Source organism: Trifolium pratense, linkage group LG3, assembly GCF_020283565.1.
Source record: "Trifolium pratense cultivar HEN17-A07 linkage group LG3, ARS_RC_1.1, whole genome shotgun sequence".
Classification (NCBI taxonomy): Eukaryota; Viridiplantae; Streptophyta; class Magnoliopsida; order Fabales; family Fabaceae; genus Trifolium; species Trifolium pratense.
Genome location: NC_060061.1, coordinates 10,974,268 through 10,992,773, shown reverse-complemented (window position 1 = coordinate 10,992,773; position 18,506 = coordinate 10,974,268). Strand labels below are relative to the sequence as shown.

The window sequence follows — 18,506 nt, the reverse complement described above, 5'->3', positions numbered from 1 at the left end:
AATAACCAAAATATGAATAAATTGTGTTTTTTTTTTTAAAGAGTGTGAGATATGTTAGTGTAAAAGCTTAAAAACTTAATTAATTAGGTTTGGTTTAAAAAAATTGGGATGAGTTTGGTGAATGAACAAACCTGATTTTTTTTTTTTTGGGTTAACTGGTTTATGTGGGTTGGGACCGAATAAACCCGTTACCCATATTTAATCACCGGTTTTGCAATTTTAAAAACGTCGTATTCATTTAGTATTGTCCAACATTGTTGTGTCTTTTATCCATATATTTGATCACCGGTTTTGCAGTTTATGACACAAGTTAGCATGATATTTTCTGATGAAATAACTGTGCCAATGGTTTTAGTATTTTTTTCTTAGTCGACATCAATCATAGAGTTAGAAAATATAAGTACACATTCACAAATTATTATAACATAAGTTTTATTTAATAATTAAATCTTATAATTTACATTACAAGACAAAAATATATAATTTCCAAAGGCTCTGCGACCGGTGCATATGCTCCTTTAGCTGCATTAATTAAACAAATAAAAAAGTTTTTCTAATTATTAGTCACCTTTATAAAAAATGTTAGGAATTAGAAAGGTAATAAAACATTGAAAACAATTTAAGGTCATACCTTCAAGGATATCTACATGGTCCATAGCCTGTACCCACATTAAAAAGAGAAGATGAAATTAATTATCAATCCACAATGTAATGTCTACTATATACATATATATAAATATATCACTATTGAAAAAAAGTTTAAATTTTCATCTAAAAATTAAAAACAAAATACAAAAAATAAATATCATTAAATGTTTAATTGAGTAAAATTTAAAAGGCAAAACATGTTTTTAGTCTATAAAATAAGTAAAGTTTGATCTGGTCCTTGTAAAAAAAAAGTTATAATCGACGAAAAAAATTGTTGAACATAACTGAAATTTTATCATTTTATAAGAAATAAAAAATATATTTAAAATTTAGTAATAAAATTAATTAAATGGAGGGTATTTTGTTCATACTAGGATCAGATACAGCAATGGATGCAAGGCCACCAAAACTGCAGGAACCAGGGGCTTGGTGCTTGTTGACATAGTAACTATCAAATGCATATGAAGCATGACCTTGGAGTGTGTTTGGATTATAGCAGCTTCCACCAGGTTGAATTGGCTTACAATCAGCACCATTTGCACATGCATAATTTAAAGCATTTTGCAGTTGTGGCCCAGCAGCACTACTCTTAACCACACACCATGTTCTTGCTTCTATATTCATCAAAATCATAGTTGTTACAATAGTTAACATTAACACAATAGAAACTGATTTTGGTGAGGCCATTGAAGAAATCAAAGGGAGAGGTATTATTATTTTTAAAATTATGTTTATGTTTTGATCTGTTATGTATCATGTATAAATAGAACATGGATTGATCAATCATGTATAATGTATAAATTATAGAAGACAAAATATACATATAAAAATAAAATATTTAGTATAATTTAATATTTTTAATCTTAATATGTAACTTTTTATTTATTAAAAAATATTTTTATATCATTTTGATCAATACTTAGGATTGATGACAGTCAAATTGTCTGGTAGAAAAAGGTGATGATAAAATCAGAATAAAGTACATGGTTCCAAAAGATTTTGAATATTTTTTTTTTATTGGGATTTCAAATATTACCTTTTCTTTACACTATTTCTTTTTCACTTTATTACACATGGATGAAGAAAATTATTAATATTCTTATTTTGTTTAATCTAGTTTTCTGAATTTTTATTATATCATTTGATTTCTTAATATTATATTACCACAATTATCCCACTCATTAATTGAAAAGTAAGGCTTTAGTAAAAAGAAATTGAAAAGTAAAGCAATAAGAGTATAATGTTAATAAATTTTTTTAAACAAAAAACAGACTATACAATCTTAGGCAAACAACTCCAATAGCATTAGCAAGCAGAGAATATTGTAGTCGAGGAGGCTGGCTAAGATATGATCGATATTTTATATAAAAAGACTAAACAATAATTCTTATTTATACAAATACAAGACTCAAAATCTTAATTAAATAGGGAAACAAATCATGATAATAAGAGTAATATGAAAATTAATCTTATGTTATGTGGTAGTCTAAGATATTGTAATACAAGAAACTAATCCTATGAGATAATCTAAGATACTTTAATATCAAGGTATTACAATATGTTTTCACATCTTCTAACAAATGCACAAAATAAATATTGCCAAATGATGAAAAGGCATTATAAATTATGCTTTCACGAAGAATGCAAGGAATATAGCTCAGAGGCAAATTGCAAGGTTGATGTATGAATTAAATTCCTTATATGGCACTGGCATGAAGCTCCCAACCATTTATGCAATGAGAACTCCATTTCTCGAGGAATTTGACCACATCCTCAACTTGCCGAGATAAAACGCATCAAACACGAGATATTCTATCATGGCAGAGGATTGCAAAGATAGAAGACAGCAATGTTGTAAGATATCGGCAATGGCGACGCCATGGATGATTGTGGTGACGGGATTTTTTACAACCGCTGTGGACAATTTGTGAAGGATGGTGGCACCACTGCATTTTCTGGCAGGCTAAAATGGTGGCTTTCTGCCATCTGCAATCGATAACACAAAAAGGCTTTCTATTAATTTCTTTGTGAATAAACCACCTAGTGGGCAGGTTCAAAATATTTATAGTGAAATAGCAAAATCCAGTGTATGAAACATATATAAAATAAGTGAGAACAATAATCGCATATTTGTCGTCTCTTATTCTGCAATCCTACTTCATGAATCAACTGATATTAGTTTTCATTCTGTGTAATGGCAACTAGCTTGAAAAAAGGATAAGAAGATATGCCCAAATACATTGCTAATGTCGGTCTAGTGTGATAATAATACAAGGTGGAAACATATTTTATTCCTACTGCTTCCACAAAGAAAAATAATAGAAGGATCATAAGAGATACAAGGATTGCTCTAAAAATAACACTCAGGTGGAATAAAAAAAATGTATTGAATGTAACCATATTTTTCAATAACCAAGTAAGAATAGATCCTTACCAAAATTATATGAACCCTTCCGCATCTTTAACACGTCAATTGATTCTCCTTAAATGAATATGTTAGTATACTCCGTTGGATAAAATACTTTTATCGTACATTTCTTCTATTGTTCTCTATTGGATAAAATCCTTTTTTATGCATTTCTTCGACCCACTGCTTAGCCTCATCATTTCTCCCATGATTTTTGAAACCATCTACCATAATATTATACGTCCAATCATTAGGCTCATAACCCCTTTGACATATCCTATTAACCAACTCACAAGCTTGGTTCATATCATAATTGGTTATTCTTCTCAGCAACAGATTGTAGGTGTACGTATCAAGCGGAAAGCACATCGCTATTAATTCCTCCAGTTCCTCGATAGACCGGTTTACTCTGAGACGACCAGAAAATGCACCAATGACAAAGCTCAGTGTAGAAATAGGAGAACTTTCTCCCTCTTCCGCTCTTCCTATTTGAACACATATATCATAGACATCCGGCGACGTCAAAGAATGACAAAGAAATATGTTACCAAGAAAAGAAGTTAATCGACGTCCTCTTTTCATATACACTTGAACAAGATTTATCGCTTCATCATATCTTTTCAATGAGCAAAGTTTCTGCACAAGACTCTCATAGCATTCAATGCCTGGATTTAATTTAGCGTTTAACATTTCAAACAAGAAATCACGTGCAATGTCAGCCTTATTGTTCTTGCAGAGACCAATAACCATGGATGTGTATAATTTTTTACTCACCACACCCTGGCGCCGAAGACTATCAAAGAATTTCAAAGCATAATGTATCCTTCCGCTTTTCAAATAACTAATCAACACAAGAGCTTGAGAAATAATAGTGGGCACAATGTTACACCTTACCATCAAGTCATATAATTCCCTGGCCAAATCTGGTTTATTGGCATGCACAGCCCCATCAATGAAAAAGTTGAAAATCTGAATATCAGGTTTACCGTGAGTCAGCATATCCAATAAATATAAAACGCGTCGTATTGGATTATCCATATCAAGTAAACTGCAAATAACAGCTCTGTACAAGGGTCGCGTCAGTTCAAAATGTTTCTCTTTCATTTCAACCAGAAGTCGAGCAGCAATGTCCCCCTTCTTTGACTTAATAAAACCCTTAATCATCTTAGAGTAAGACAGTCCACAAGTTGCATTGTTAAGCTCCCCGTGAATCAAATAACCATCTTCTACTCTTCCAGCTTGGCACAGAGCCGATATAAACTTGTCATACGTGACAGCGCTTGGTGTAAAACCCCGTTCCACGGCAAGATGGATCAGCTCCTTCATCTCATCAACCTTGCGCTCTCTACACAAAGCACTGGCAAGCGTGGTAAAGGTTTGTGTATCAAGAAAAAGACCATTACCGATAGAACTTTTGAGAACACTGTACGCCTCCTTAACACTTCCATCCCAACACAGAGTAAGTATCAAATACTTATAAGCCATTTGATTCGGATTCAGTCCAAACTGAGACCTGGATTTGTACAATTGGAGCGCAACATCTACCATCCCAGTTTTGCAAAAGAAGCACAAAACAGCATTCATGGTAACCATATCAGGTGGAATACAAGACTCATTCATATCCATCAACAAATCATAGACCTCATGAAGTCGACTCTCCCTCAAAAGCCTACAAATCAACATGTTATACCTAGGAGAACCAGGAACATACCCTCCAGAATCTCTCTTCTGCCTAAAAAACCCCAAAGCCTCATCCAACCTACCGCCATTCACAAGACCCTTTACACAAACACCATAAGCATGTTCCATAGGAACCAACCCTGAATTCCCAAATTCCTTAACCAACTCAACCGCATGCTCGAACCTATTCCTCTCACACAATGAACCAACAAGAAAACCCACCTCAGAACCACGCAACTTTTTCCCACTACCCAACAAACCGTTAAGATAATCTTCAGCCTCATCCAACCTACCCTGCTTACACATAAACTTAACAACAATAGCATCAGTAACATTTGTCGCATAACCCCTAACGCGAATCTGATTGAGAATCATATTAAAAGCATTAAAATAATTATCCTCAGCAAGAGCATTGAGTAAAATATGGTAACCAAAGGTATCCAAGTCAAGACCTTGAAAACACATTTTACCAAACACTTGGAGTGCAATGTCAAGTTTACCAGCAATAGCATAACCAACAACAAGGGTATCATTAAAACGAACCCTATGAGCGACAACACGTTCGCGAAACTTTTGAAGGAAGTCAACAACACAAGGAATGTGATCAGCGTGTGTTAGGATACGGAAAATGGCAACGAAAGTGGCGCGAGTGTGATGGAAACGAGGTTGACGACCAGCCCAATCAAAGAATTTGACGCAGGATTGGATGTCATTGTTGTCGCCGCCATGACGGAGGACACTGATGACAAATTCTGGAGTGAGGGGAAGTGAAAGGGAGGAAAGAGAAGATGAGAAATCGTCGCCGCCGGAAGAGAGGATTTTGTAGATTTGAAGAAGGAGAGGGTCGTGGTAATTGTGGCGGGTTTGAAACCAGGTTTTGAAAGTGGAAGCGACGTCGTTTTGGGTGATGGAGAATGAAGGTGTAGAAGTAAAAGATGCATAGTGAGTGAGGATTGAAGTGGAAGAAGAAAATAGGGATTTGAATTTGGTTACTACATGTTTCAATGGTAGCATACTTTGTTGCGTGTGTTCCAAGTGTTTGTGAAAATGTCTCTGTTGTTTTCGTACACTTGAGTCTTTATACTAGTCTTCAAACATTGATTTTTTTTGGTACAATCTTCAAACATTGATTTGAGTTTGTTTATTTATTAAGTGGTAAATACTTGGTGATTAATCATTTGGTTCTTGGTTTCGACGGGTGCATATAGAAAAATATTTGTCAGTAGAGATCAACTCCTTAAATAAATCTCAATTATCTTGAGAAGATTAATTTCCGCAGTTAGGTGCAGATGATATTTTAGAATATTTTAATTTAATTAATGTCCATGTTGACAAGGTGATAAGCCATGTCATCAAAATTTATCAACTAAGCACCAAATTGAATTGGGGACTACAAATTTTTTTTTTGACACAGGGGACTACAAAATTAGAAATGGGTAAATGTGACGAGTTAAAATTGCTCAAATAATATTTTACACATATATTTAATATCGTGTTACCACATCATTAAATAAATGTGACACGTCATGTGTTTTAAAACATTTTTTTTTTTTGACTAAAAATAAAGGATATTCATTCATTCAAACTGATAGAGTACATCGATGTAATACAAATTCAAATTTGCTAAAAACAAAAAAGATGAATTTGCAAACAAACTCACAGCATCCATGTTAATAGCATAAAACGGCAAATTACATAAGCCTACATATATGACTATATTGAAGTGTCTGGAATGTCCATGCCCCCAGATCTGCAGCGTTGATAACACAAAAGTCGACATTGGATAGATTTGTACTTGATCGGATCTAATTCGTCAACCTGAAACAAATGAACACCGCACAAAGACGGGAAAACAAAATACACCGCACAGAGACGGCACAACAGAATACACCGCACAAGGACGGGATAACAAATAACACAAAACCAAACAAATATGTGAAAAATCACACTTATTTAATAACGAGAAAGAAAAAACAATTTGGAGGGGTGATTTTAGGTCAAGATTTGACCTGAAATCACCCCTCTTTGATAAACTAAGAAGAAGAAAAAATGTGACGGCTAGGGTTAGAACTTAGAAGATGAGAGATGATGTGTCAATATATTATTTATTTTTTTACACAACGTGTCAATATATTATTGAATGTATGTTTAAAATAATTTTACCCCAACAATTAATATAAATTAAATTAATAATTATATTTGGGCTGGGCCGAGCTAGCCCATTTGACAGCTCTACTTTTTTTTTTTGAAGCAAACAAATTTATAGCATTTCATTACGTATCAAGTAATACAATTTGGTATATCAACCAAAATTTGGGCATTAGCTATACATGTGGCTGCCTCAGCTAAGCTATAAGCAACCTCATTTGCTTGTCGCCTAACAAACTCAACAGTAGAGTTATTATAAAGAGAGAAAACTGACTTTTACAATGAGCAATGATTTCACCAAACTCGGTATTGTCAACCTTATTGACTGAAAATTATCCACCACTAATTTCGAGTCTAATTCAAAATCAACCGGACCAATGTTTAACACGTGTACCCAGTTGAGAGCCGATAATAAACCAAGAGCTTCTCCGATCCGAATGTCACATATTGGCTTATATTGATCATACTTGGCAGCCACATAAGCACCAAACTTATCTCGAATGCAAATTCCAAATCCTACTATGTTAAAATTGGACGAAGAAGCTGCATCTATATTGCACTTGTCTCAGCCACTAGAAGGCTTTCTCCATCTATGTTCAATCTCTGTCTGTTGCACTGTCGCAATACCTCTAGCTACTTGAACAATCCGCCACTCTGTCAAAACTGTAGCAGCAAGCGAGTACACGAAACTCTGTGCATCTGTCACACTGTTCCATATGCGGTTGTTCCTCTGTTTCCATATACTCCAAACAACACAAGCCATGAATGTGTCATCTTCAGCAGTGAGCTGCTGCAAGAGCTCAAAGATCAATTCTTAAGCATCTAGATTGCGCCGCAAACCTGCTAGAACAACATTATTAAAACTGCACATACTCCAAATATTTTCTGCTACTCACAATCAAAGAAAATATGGCGACTATCTTCTTCGTCCTCATTACATAAAGCACAAATATCAGTACAGTTCACTCCTCGCGTACGAAGATTAACGCGTGTGGGCACACACCGTCTGCGGACATGCCAAAGAAAATTCTTGATCTTTGGAGGTACTTTTAATTTCCACAATAAACTCCAGTTACCATTCCACTTTTTCTCTTCAGGTAGTATAATATCTTGACAGCTCTACTTATTACTTCTAAGTTCTCTGGTAGACAAAAAGTAAGAAATAGTAAAAGAAAAAAAACAACAAAATGAACCTGACGTGAATCGAACACGCAACCTTCTGATCTGGAGTCAGACACGCTACCATTGCGCCACAGATCCTTTTGTTATAATGTTTGACACTTGCTTTTAAGTATTACTCCATCCGTTTCAAATTACTTGATTTTTTAGAAAATTATATTTTTTTCAAATTACTTGATTTTTTGATAATTTATGTTACCCTCCTTATTTTAAATCTTTTTATTGTATCATTTTTTTTGTACATAACATATTAAATTTTTTTTTTTTGTACATAACATATTAAATTTATTGAAAAGAGAAAGTGTGTGAAAAAAAATATTGGTAATTAAAATAAGGGTATAATAGGAAAATAAGGTGCAAAAATACATTTTCTTAATTTCTTGTTTTTTTTCTAAAAACTCAAGTAATTTGAAACAGATGGAGTATAAACATTAAATTTTTTAAAGAAATATGTGAAGTCAACCCATTCAAAATTGAAATATTTTACTTTTTAAATAAATAATTTATTTAAATAGAATACTTAAAGAGTACCACAGAACACTCATTAGCATGATTTTTTTCCCCTACTCCCCACAAAATTCGTCATCTCACCTCTACTAATTAATACTTTCCATACACACACAGCGTGTTATTGTGAAATAACATATACTTTTGTTAAAGAATTCTACTATTCAATATTATTACTCTTTTTTCTTGAAGTACGCAATACATTATTGCAAATTTGCCTCCGAATTAGATTAGGTGGTTCAGTAGATCGGATATTAATGATAAAAAAAATTGGCTGTTAAATTTTGAGTAAATTGACGATTTTATGTCAAAATTTGCATTGATTAATAAGAGTATATTATTATGCATTTTTCAATAATTAATATCAGGGTCGACCCAAGAGTAAGGTCACTAAAACAATTGTCTCAGACCACCAAAAATATAAAAAAAATTACTTAATAAAAAAACTCATATTCTAGCACTTTCGAAATTAATATTGCTTTAATAAAGACTAAATCAATTTTGGCAAGGACATTACGCTATATATGTCATGGCCGGTGTTCGAATCCTGAACACATCAATTATTCATTTTAAATGTGAAATTTCTAGCTACTAGATTACATCATAAAAATATAGAAAAAAGGACTAATTCTAACCACATAATTGTCTTAAGACCTTATTTGTTGGGCAGGCCCTAATTACTACTTTGAATACACATTAATTCGTTGTAGAATCACAGTTGATTTTATTTTGCTTATAGAGTTTTATCGCCATATTATTTTCCTCAAATCAAAGCATGCAATGCAATGTGGCTGATTTAACGGTTACATTTTGATGAAATTAAATATTTATACCAAAATTAACGTTGAATGTGCGTATATTAAGCTTCTTACTGTCTTTTATATATCGTTCTTTCCCATAAGTCATACATAGCATTAGTCATCTTCATTGATAAAGGCTGCAAGAAATAAAAAAAAAAAAAATCAAACAAAGCAGCTTCATGGCTAAAATTACATGTCTTAGCTTTACCATTGTTCTCATCCTATCCATGGCTTTTGTCATCCAACTTGCCTCGGTGAGTTTTCTTTTGTATGTTGAAAAATATTTGTTATAGACACATAGATTTTGGTTTTTCTTTGTTATATATTTGTTGAAAATTGTTATTTTATTCTTTTTTTTTCTATTTTAACTAAAAGAGTACATTAGGTTATGTAGAGTTTCTTTTTCAACCCTTAACAAACACTTCCAAAATCCAAAGTATATTTTCGTTTTCGGTCCACTGAACCACCTAATCTGACTTGTGGGTCAGTTATGACATCAGATTGTTTCATCCCCTCCCAATTGCAGTTGCATGAAATATAACCATGATCCTCGCTACCATGTCTAACGCCAATCAATATACTTTTTAACACCGCTGTCACACAATTGGTCATCGATTCTGTTTAAATTTAAACTTAGTATTTTTGATTTAGCATAAAAATTAAATCTATTTTTTAAAAACCGTTCGATCAAGATTGGATGACTTATATAACCATGAATGTGTGAATGCTTTTTCTGATGGTTTTATTGTTGGAAATAAAAAATCTACAGGCTGGTGGTGAGGGATCACTTCGTCAACAAGGTAATGTCTCAATATTTCTATAAAATTTTAAGGATTATAATTAAATTAAAAATACTAGAAAAAAATATTAATAATACAATTTTAATTAATTTTTGCAGAATGTGCTGGTGCATGTACTTATCGATGTTCTGAGACTTCTCACAAGAAGCCATGTTTGTTCTATTGCAACAAATGTTGTAACAAATGTTTGTGTGTCCCATCTGGAACTTATGGTAACAAGGAAGAGTGTCCATGCTATAACAACTGGAAAACTCAAGAAGGAAAACCAAAATGTCCCTAAATATGATGTTAACCCGTAATTAGCGTACCAGCCAGAAGTTTAAGAAGGAAAACCCTAATAAGTACTTTGATTTTATTTTTCTTGATAAAAGAAGTTACTTCAATATTAATTTGTTATGCAATTTAATTTACATTGTAACGATTTTTCTAGCTTCATCAGTATTCAGTACTACTAGTTATCTACTATGCATCTTCTAAAATATTTCCAACAAGAATATTAGAGAGTTTTATAGATTAATGATTCATATCTTTTTGTTTTTTTAATCATTGGATTTCCATGACATCAAAATTGATGATAAGCTTAAATTATAAGATACTTGAACGAAACTCACTTGGGTTGGTCTAGTGGTGTTGGTTTGGGTCCTTGGAGTATGCTTCTCTCAAGGTCTCAAGTTCGATTCCCCATGGTGTCAATTTCGGTGGGCTAAGTCCATATAAAGTAAAAAAAACTCTGATTTTAAATGAGGTCTTCGCAAGTGGGCGGTGATTCCTAGGGTCGAATACCAAGTTTTTTAAAAAAAATACTTGAATTATTTATTTGCTACGCACCTTTCCTATCATAATTTCTCTAATGCAAAGAAAAAAATAATAATAAACCAATTATTACATTACAATGCACTAAACAATAAGAACCTTACAAAATTATATGCAAGAAGCCAAACAATCATTCTATCTGCTCTCGTCTACCACAACAGTCCCTATCTAATTAAGGTCCAAAACATAAAAAACCAAACAAAATTAACACATATGCAAGAAGCCATATTAAGCCTACCAAGTGCCACGCCATCTTCTCCTCATCACCCAAATCATACGCCTTATCTCTCACATATATATATATATATATATATCAATTATATCCTAGGAAGCCTCCAATAAATCAAGTGCTAAATAGTAAATAAATCCCTTTTTTCGATTTGTTTGTGAAGTAAGAAATAAAAATGAAGTTAACTAGTCAAGTAAACTTAGCTTAGTTGGCAGGAACAATGACATGAACAACACATTAAATATGTAAAGGACTGGAATTCGAACTCCGATCATTGCATTATATATTTAACCAAAAAAAAATGAAGTTAACTACTGTAATGTTAAAGTTGAATTCTTAAATCCTATTATGTTGTTTAGCTAGGGATCTGGATTCCCTGATGTTGGGTATCACACAGTTTTCACGCTGTTTTGCATCTCAGCCATTCATTATCAGATCGAACGGATCAGAACAATTCATTTACAAAATTACTCAAAACGATCACAACCACACGATTATGATCGAACAGTCCCTAGCTCTGTAACAGCAGGAAATCCAGATCCGCTAGCCAGCACCCATTTTAAGCAAGATTTCCCAAAGCCGTTGGATCTCTCCAAAAACATCATCGGACGGTAACCGGAACCTGCAGCAAGGACAGGTGTTTTTGTTACCCAGCCACGGCAAAATACACATCCAATGAAACAAATGCTGACATGGCAACTGACACACGTCTCTCCCCACTCGCATCTCATCTTTACATATCACACACTCTCTCCCGCCCACACTCACCACCACCGCCGGCAAAGAAACAACCGTCGCCGCCGAAGCTGCCACCTCTTTAACTTCTTTCCCTTCTTCACAATCCAAAACACCCACCAATCTCCAACACCGGCTCACTGTCTCGATAAACGGAATCAAAACAGACCCCAAACACCCTCCAAGCGGTGGTGCAGAAGAACAAGACGACATGATCAATAATGTGTTGGAGAAGATTTTGTTCAAATTCAATCTCCAATGAGAAAACGGTGCGTTTAGAGCTTCTGGGTTGTGGTTATGTGTTTCGCAGAGGAGAAGAAGGAGCAAGACTGCGTCGATTTCACGTTGTCTCATGGTTGTTGAGATAGGAGGTGGAAGCGGTGAGGTTGATTGGGTTAGGAGGTGTAGAGAGGAAAGAAGGTGGCGTGAAATGAGATGAGTTTTTTGGGAGAGAGAGAGTTTGTGGAGGTGATGAAGGGTAAGAGAGAAGATGGATGGGGAAGAAAGGAGGAAAGTGAGACGGTGGTGGTGGCGGCGGGTGGATGAGTGAATGGAGTTTGTAAGATGAGTAAGGTGGGAAGGTGTGAGAGTTGAAACTGCTTCCATGATGATGGTTGTTGTTGTTGTTTCTTCCATAACCATTGATTCATTAATTTGTTTGGATGAGTTTGGGATTTTTATTTATTTATAGAATAGAAACTAGTAGAAAGAATAGAATGGTGCTTGATGATTAAGGTGGTTTTTTATGTATGAATGAATGAAAAATGAATGAATGTACCTATTCTATTTCTATGTGGAATTTTATGTGTGTTTTACTTCCTTTTTGTATGATCCTATGTGTCCTTGGTCTCTGTTTCTTTATTCTTTTTTCATTTTATTGAAAAGTCAAAAAATGATAGTGGAAGTTTACATCAAATTCATGGATCAGATTTTTCGGTGTCTTACGATCTACGCATTGCATCACCCGTTATATTGTCTTTATTTAACTAATTAACTTAGATGAATGGACAAATTTCACTAAATTCATTCGCAACTATTTTATAAAAAATTACTAGACTAATGGGCGTACTCAGGCTCCTCAGGTTCGGGCTGAAAATCACAAAATCGATAAAAATTATAATGATTAATTTGGACCCAATTTCGACCGTCTATATTTTCGAACATGTACTTTAATCCCATAGTACAATATTTGATTACCACACAAGACAAAAACTCTACTAGTGAAAAAATGAAGAAGATCGTGGTGTGACGGTTGCAGGACTGCCTAAGTTGGAGGTTCGCGTTGTTACACACCATCTTCACTATTCAAATTTCCTTTCAATTTCATTTCCACAAGTGCAACTTTGCATGAAGTATAAGTTTGAGGTTGTGTAAGATGAACCATAAATTAAATTTTGGCGTTGGTGAACTTTTTCAGATTCTAAGTTTTGCCACGGTTTAACCGTGACCAACTCTTTTTGGAACTCTTTTTTTCAACCGTTCCGGTTTACATTTGTTATCATAAAACTTAGGGAAGTGGTCCGAAAAATGTTCCATTTAGCTAAATCGTGGCTAAATGTTCAAAATTCATTTTTTAAGTTTTCTAGAAAGGGTAATATGAGAATATTGGTTTATTTGTAGGGGTAAAGTGTTAAATGTTGGGGTGGAAAAAAAATTCCTAAACGAACTAATTGAATTTGACAAAAGGTACGATTATATTTTGATGGGTTTTTTTTTACAAAATTTTGATGGTTGTTCTTTGCTCCGTTTGCATTACTCACATTAAAAAAATATTATTGAAAAATATTTTATTGTAAAATTTACACCATTAAAAAATATCTATTAATAAAATTTGCATTACCAAAAAAATTCTAATAAGAATTTCGGGTTAATGGGTTGCCCCGTTATCCTTATTCATTTTTTGGATGTTTTTGTTACCATGTAACTTTCTCGTGCGCCTTGTTAATTTTCTAATTTATCCTTCCATTATTTAGTGGACGTGTAAAAGAAAAAGTTTTTTTCAAAAAAAATTCTCATTTTTATAATGTTCGTTTTTGAAGTAACAGACATTATATATATCAATTTGGATGGACTAATTTAAAAGGTTCAGAAACAAAAGTAAAGGACATTATGATAATTTCGTAAGCATTGCCAGGGTAGAAAAGAAAATCTAATAGGAATTAGGAAATACCGACGCTACTCTTTTTTAATAAGTCAAATAGTACTTATTTCTCCATAGTAGTGACCAAGGACAAAAACTAGCAGTGTCGGAACCCACCCAAAGTGATCTTCTTCATCACCGTCCTTCTATTCTTATTAACCTCAACAAGGTATGTTTCTTCTTCTTCTTATATTCAGAAACATCAACTACGTTGAGTCACTATATATTTTCATTGTTTCAAATATTGCTTACAAACTGTTCGACGCAATGTGTGACTGAATTATTTGTTACAGGAATCAATCAATGAATGATCCTTTTATTTCAAACCCATTTTTGTTGTAATTTACACTGTAAATATTGTTTCTTTCATTTGATGTGCCTAAAAATATTGTTTTCTCTACCCATCGTCCTTTTTTATTATAATCATAATATCATGAATGTTTATACTTTGAGCTATAATCTGTTCTGTGATCGTTCATGTATGTTAATACTATTGAAATTCCTACGACAGAAAACATTAAACTCATGCTTTTTTTGTGTTACAATGTGGGAGGTTGTGTCAAAATACAAAATTTAGTTGAAAGTAGTAAAGAACTGGTGTAATATTGTGCAAATGTGTGGGGGGGAAATGATTCTGCCACATGTTTTTTGGGTTTCTCCTCTCCCTCACAATTGATTTTTCTGTCACTTCATTCTTTTCTTGAGAGCTTTGTTTAATAAAACATAGATGTCTCTATGATTCATTCTGATTGCTTTCTGGTTTAACACATTTGTTGTGTAACTTAAGATAAGACGCGTTGGATTTGAGTCCTTTTGTCGGGTCAGAAACATAAGACGTGTATCTTTCTTCCCTCAAAATTTCAAAATAAATCTCCTTGCATTTCCATATCGCTACTTTTTATTCAAATCTAGTGCAAGTTCTGCATATTTTCAGTTTGGATAACATTCATTCGTTCAAGCATCAGTTGATTTGTACACGTCCATTTGATGAAAGATCTAACCCGTTAGAAAATTAAGATATTGGGTACAGTTTTCATGATTTGAATTTTATGGTTGCTGCCTGGTTTCTATTTAATATACTGAAAGGGGTGGACTTACTTATTCTTGGTATTAGGTGCTGCTGTTTCTTGATTTTGAATGTTAGCCAGAGTTGTAAATCCATGGAAAATTAGTTAAATTTTGCTAAATATTCATAATTTTTTGTGTAATGGTTAAATTATGCATAAATTTACTTATATTGTTCTTGGGTTACAGGGTTTAACCTGGATGTGGCGCAGAAGCGGAGAAGGTTTCAGCCGTCTCCGGCGGTTCTCAACCGCAGTGCGGCGACACTTGGAAGATGAAGGTGACTGGCTCTATGCCTCAGAGTGGTGGGGTTCTGCTTCTGACGAAGGCAAAACTGTTTTCCGGTCAACTTCTGGCAAGGGAAATGGCATCGTTTCAGTCACTGCACATCCATCCTCCAGACCCAATAGAATTGAATGGTCAAAAATGGAAAGATGGTTGCAGCAGAGGTGTGAGGAAGCGCATCCTGGATATGGGAATGAAGGGAATCTGAGGGTGCTTGGATATCAATGGCGGGCGCTGCGTTTCAATGATGATACTCGCCAGAGCACGACAAAAGTAATGCTTACTTGCAGAGAAAACAAGCCGGAACTTGTCTATCTTATGCAGCAACCGCATTGCTTGGCTGTTCCGTATCTGAAGAGTATGGTTTCTGCTGGGTTGACTTCCGTAGCCTCATGTAATTTTGATATTATTAGCACATTGCAAGGAAAGAAAAATATGCGTATTTTATGCATTGGTCATGGTGGGGGAAGCTTGCCACTTTTTTTGGCAAGTAAAATCCAAGGTGCCATTGTCGACGTAGTTGAAATCGATCCCCTTGTTATCTCAGCATCGATTCATGCAATGGGGTTCCCGGCTTTTTCACTCATGACAAAATCAGGTCACAGGGCTATTGCAAAACCGGATATCATCAATCAAGTTATGTGGAAAGGCATCCATGAGAGGATTTGCCTTCATGAAGCAGATGCTGAGGAATTTATAACTAATAATACAAATCTATATGATATGATCTTTGTTGATGCTTATGATGGTAATGATGTATTTCCCCACAAGTTATGGAACCCTGATTCGCCATTCCTAAAATCTCTTAAAACTTGTCTTCATCCCAAACATGGTACTGTTGTGGTGAACCTGCATTCCGACTCTGATGTATTGAACCATGATGGATCAGTTCCATCTGAGTCTGAGCAAATTCTACCAATGGGAAAGTATGTGTCTCAAGTTTGCCGAGCATACAAAGACACACTTTTAGAAACCAGAAGCTCTTGTGAAGAGAAAACAGGTTCTGGCATTGCTTATACTGTTCAAGTTCCTTGGACGTGTAATACGTCCCTAGTTGTGTGTAGAGGCTTTGGTAGAGATAACCAATATATGAACCGGAATTTGGTTGTAAACACTCTCATATCCAAATCCCTTGAACTGGAACATGTTATGGACTTGCCATTCTCATGTTTGGAATACATAAAAGGAGGTTTTATTCTTGTTGATTAGTTTGTTTTCCAGAATATCTATGTAATAGGTTTTTTTTTTTAGACAAACATAGTTCTTGAGACTCTTCCCGTCTTTCGTTTTTATAGCCAAATGTTATTTGTTAGTAGCTAAGATTTTAATCCCGAAAACCACTTGAGTTACATCACACCGGTGTTTTTAGTTCTATTTTCAATTGTAGTTTTTGAATTTTAATTTTGTCTTATAGTTTTGAATTCTTAATTTAAAGGAAAACTTGGAGGGGTTAAGTGCTGGCTACTGACTTACTGTGTAAATGTAAGTCTAGTAAAAAAAAATTAGATTCATAGAAGAGCTTCATGAGTTATGTAAAAAAATATGTACCCTTTTATACAATATCCTTTATTTTACACTCACTTGATCTTAACCAAAAGGTCAAGAAAAATATTTTTTAAAAATTTTAATTATGGTATATCCTTTATTCTACAAAAAATTACAATAAATCGGATTCATTAAGTTGTTAATGTACTGTTTTCATCAGAAAAGAGTTGTTATTTTATTTTATTAATAAGACTTGTTATTTTTTTATATATCAGTGCATAGTTCATTATTATGATTAAGTAACATTATTGTGTTAGTTATTGATGAATATTATTTGGCTAAAAGAAGATAGTATAGTTTTTGTATATTCTTCAGAAATTTTGCCCTGATCTTGAGGTTACGTATATTTCAAATCTAATATAATTATCTTATTTTTTTGGATCTATATATATAACAAGATTACTTATCGGGTGAATCTTTTTAGATTTTATTTTATCTTTTCACCAAATCTTATTAGATTTATTAGCCTATTTTTTCTTGATAATCAAGTATTACCGTTATCAACTTCTGCCTATAAAAGCAATGTATACTAAACAAATTAAACCAAACTCAAACAAAAAACCAATTACTTTTCCACTTCTACTTCATACTTGCCATAAACTTTTCATCACTCATTCAATGGAATCCTTCTCCTTCAAGTTAAGAGTGAATCCAATCTCTAAACCCATCTCACCAAACACTCCTTCTTTGAATAGTTACTTCACCATTCGTTTTCGTTATAACCACTTGACTATTTCTTCTACATCCAATAATCCAAAAAACCCTATCTTTAATTACACAACACCTATCAACGACAACTTCTCGATTCCTCGTGAAGTCTTATGCAATTATAGTAGACACACAATCATGGATTCCATTGATAACACTCGCTTTTTGATCGACACCTTTCATGATGTGCCTTATTATGTATTACCTGAAGTTCTACATCAAATGGGAGATTGGGCTAGAAATATGGTTGCACCCAACACTGAAGGATGTGGAATGTTGCATATGAATGTATTGCTTCAGATTGTTACTAGAGTCGATATGGGGTTTTCACCGAGATTGGATGTTGAAACTACTACCTCAAAGTCTACGGATCAATGTTCAATTTGTTTGGAAGAATTTTGCAACGGATTCCGTAAAGAATGTCTTATCAAGTAGATCGATCAATGCATCAATTGTTCTTCTTCTTATTCTTGTCCGTTGTGTCGAGGTGATGTATTATGAATAAAGAAGGAGCAATATGTATTTACTATACAGTACAATAATTGTCGTTTTTTATACAAGTGCATTAGTTGTTTAATGGTTTTTAAGTATGCATCTATATGAAAAAGTTTTTTGATTATGTTTACCAAACAAAATATATCTATCTATGTTTTAACGCTGTTATTTTTTTCTGCGCATAACAAATCGCCCATTAATAATGATACGCATTTAAAAAACAAAAAAATAAATATTAATTTGAACATAATTAAGTCATAAACATTAACGAGCTATTCATCTACCAAAAAACAAACGAGCTAATTCAACGATTCCTTTTCTT

General features: G+C 33.7%; 6 protein-coding genes and 1 non-coding gene across 7 annotated transcripts; 3 read left to right on the top strand and 4 right to left on the bottom strand.

Moving 5' to 3' along the window:
* Positions 1-633: 633 nt before the first annotated feature.
* Positions 634-1,335, bottom strand: LOC123914191 (PLASMODESMATA CALLOSE-BINDING PROTEIN 3-like). The gene is made up of 2 exons (XM_045965231.1): positions 1,020-1,335; positions 634-659 (listed from the first exon to the last, which is right to left on the bottom strand). The coding sequence occupies exons 1-2, from the start codon at positions 1,333-1,335 to the stop codon at positions 634-636; spliced, it is 342 nt and encodes a 113-aa protein (XP_045821187.1).
* A 551-nt stretch (positions 1,336-1,886) lies between these two features.
* On the bottom strand, positions 1,887-5,854 carry LOC123914190 (pentatricopeptide repeat-containing protein At1g71210, mitochondrial). The gene is made up of 2 exons (XM_045965230.1): positions 3,083-5,854; positions 1,887-2,634 (listed from the first exon to the last, which is right to left on the bottom strand). The coding sequence occupies exon 1, from the start codon at positions 5,747-5,749 to the stop codon at positions 3,173-3,175; it is 2,577 nt and encodes an 858-aa protein (XP_045821186.1). The 5' UTR covers positions 5,750-5,854; the 3' UTR covers positions 1,887-2,634; positions 3,083-3,172.
* A 2,217-nt stretch (positions 5,855-8,071) lies between these two features.
* On the bottom strand, positions 8,072-8,143 carry TRNAW-CCA. The gene has a single exon. It is a non-coding gene; the product is annotated as a tRNA-Trp (tRNA).
* Positions 8,144-9,596: 1,453 nt separating this feature from the next.
* LOC123914574 (gibberellin-regulated protein 12-like) lies at positions 9,597-10,627 on the top strand. Its single transcript, XM_045965776.1, has 3 exons — positions 9,597-9,623; positions 10,139-10,169; positions 10,268-10,627. The coding sequence occupies exons 1-3, from the start codon at positions 9,597-9,599 to the stop codon at positions 10,447-10,449; spliced, it is 240 nt and encodes a 79-aa protein (XP_045821732.1). The 3' UTR covers positions 10,450-10,627.
* Positions 10,628-11,392: 765 nt separating this feature from the next.
* Positions 11,393-12,786, bottom strand: LOC123914189 (E3 ubiquitin-protein ligase SGR9, amyloplastic). The gene has a single exon (XM_045965229.1). It carries the CDS (start codon positions 12,586-12,588, stop codon positions 11,755-11,757), a length of 834 nt encoding a protein of 277 aa, XP_045821185.1. The 5' UTR covers positions 12,589-12,786; the 3' UTR covers positions 11,393-11,754.
* A 1,241-nt stretch (positions 12,787-14,027) lies between these two features.
* LOC123914188 lies at positions 14,028-16,785 on the top strand. The gene is made up of 2 exons (XM_045965227.1): positions 14,028-14,255; positions 15,341-16,785. The coding sequence occupies exon 2, from the start codon at positions 15,353-15,355 to the stop codon at positions 16,643-16,645; it is 1,293 nt and encodes a 430-aa protein (XP_045821183.1). The 5' UTR covers positions 14,028-14,255; positions 15,341-15,352; the 3' UTR covers positions 16,646-16,785.
* Positions 16,786-17,599: 814 nt separating this feature from the next.
* LOC123914573 lies at positions 17,600-18,124 on the top strand. Its single transcript, XM_045965774.1, has one exon. The coding sequence runs from the start codon at positions 17,600-17,602 to the stop codon at positions 18,122-18,124; it is 525 nt and encodes a 174-aa protein (XP_045821730.1).
* The last annotated feature ends 382 nt before the right edge of the window (positions 18,125-18,506 follow it).

Excerpts from the sequence above, each read along its gene's own strand:
- LOC123914190 (XM_045965230.1), bottom strand. The coding sequence starts at position 5,749 with ATGCTACCATTGAAACATGTAGTAACCAAATTCAAATCCCTATTTTCT.
- LOC123914574 (XM_045965776.1), top strand. The coding sequence starts at position 9,597 with ATGGCTTTTGTCATCCAACTTGCCTCG. Across the intron at positions 9,624-10,138 it reads TTGTCATCCAACTTGCCTCG|GCTGGTGGTGAGGGATCACT; the intron begins GTGAGTTTTCTT and ends AAAAATCTACAG. Across the intron at positions 10,170-10,267 it reads GGGATCACTTCGTCAACAAG|AATGTGCTGGTGCATGTACT; the intron begins GTAATGTCTCAA and ends TAATTTTTGCAG.
- LOC123914191 (XM_045965231.1), bottom strand. The coding sequence starts at position 1,335 with ATGGCCTCACCAAAATCAGTTTCTATTGTGTTAATGTTAACTATTGTA. Across the intron at positions 660-1,019 it reads CATTGCTGTATCTGATCCTA|GCTATGGACCATGTAGATAT; the intron begins GTATGAACAAAA and ends ATGTGGGTACAG.
- LOC123914188 (XM_045965227.1), top strand. The coding sequence starts at position 15,353 with ATGTGGCGCAGAAGCGGAGAAGGTTTCAGCCGTCTCCGGCGGTTCTCA.
- LOC123914189 (XM_045965229.1), bottom strand. The coding sequence starts at position 12,588 with ATGGTTATGGAAGAAACAACAACAACAACCATCATCATGGAAGCAGTT.
- LOC123914573 (XM_045965774.1), top strand. The coding sequence starts at position 17,600 with ATGGAATCCTTCTCCTTCAAGTTAAGAGTGAATCCAATCTCTAAACCC.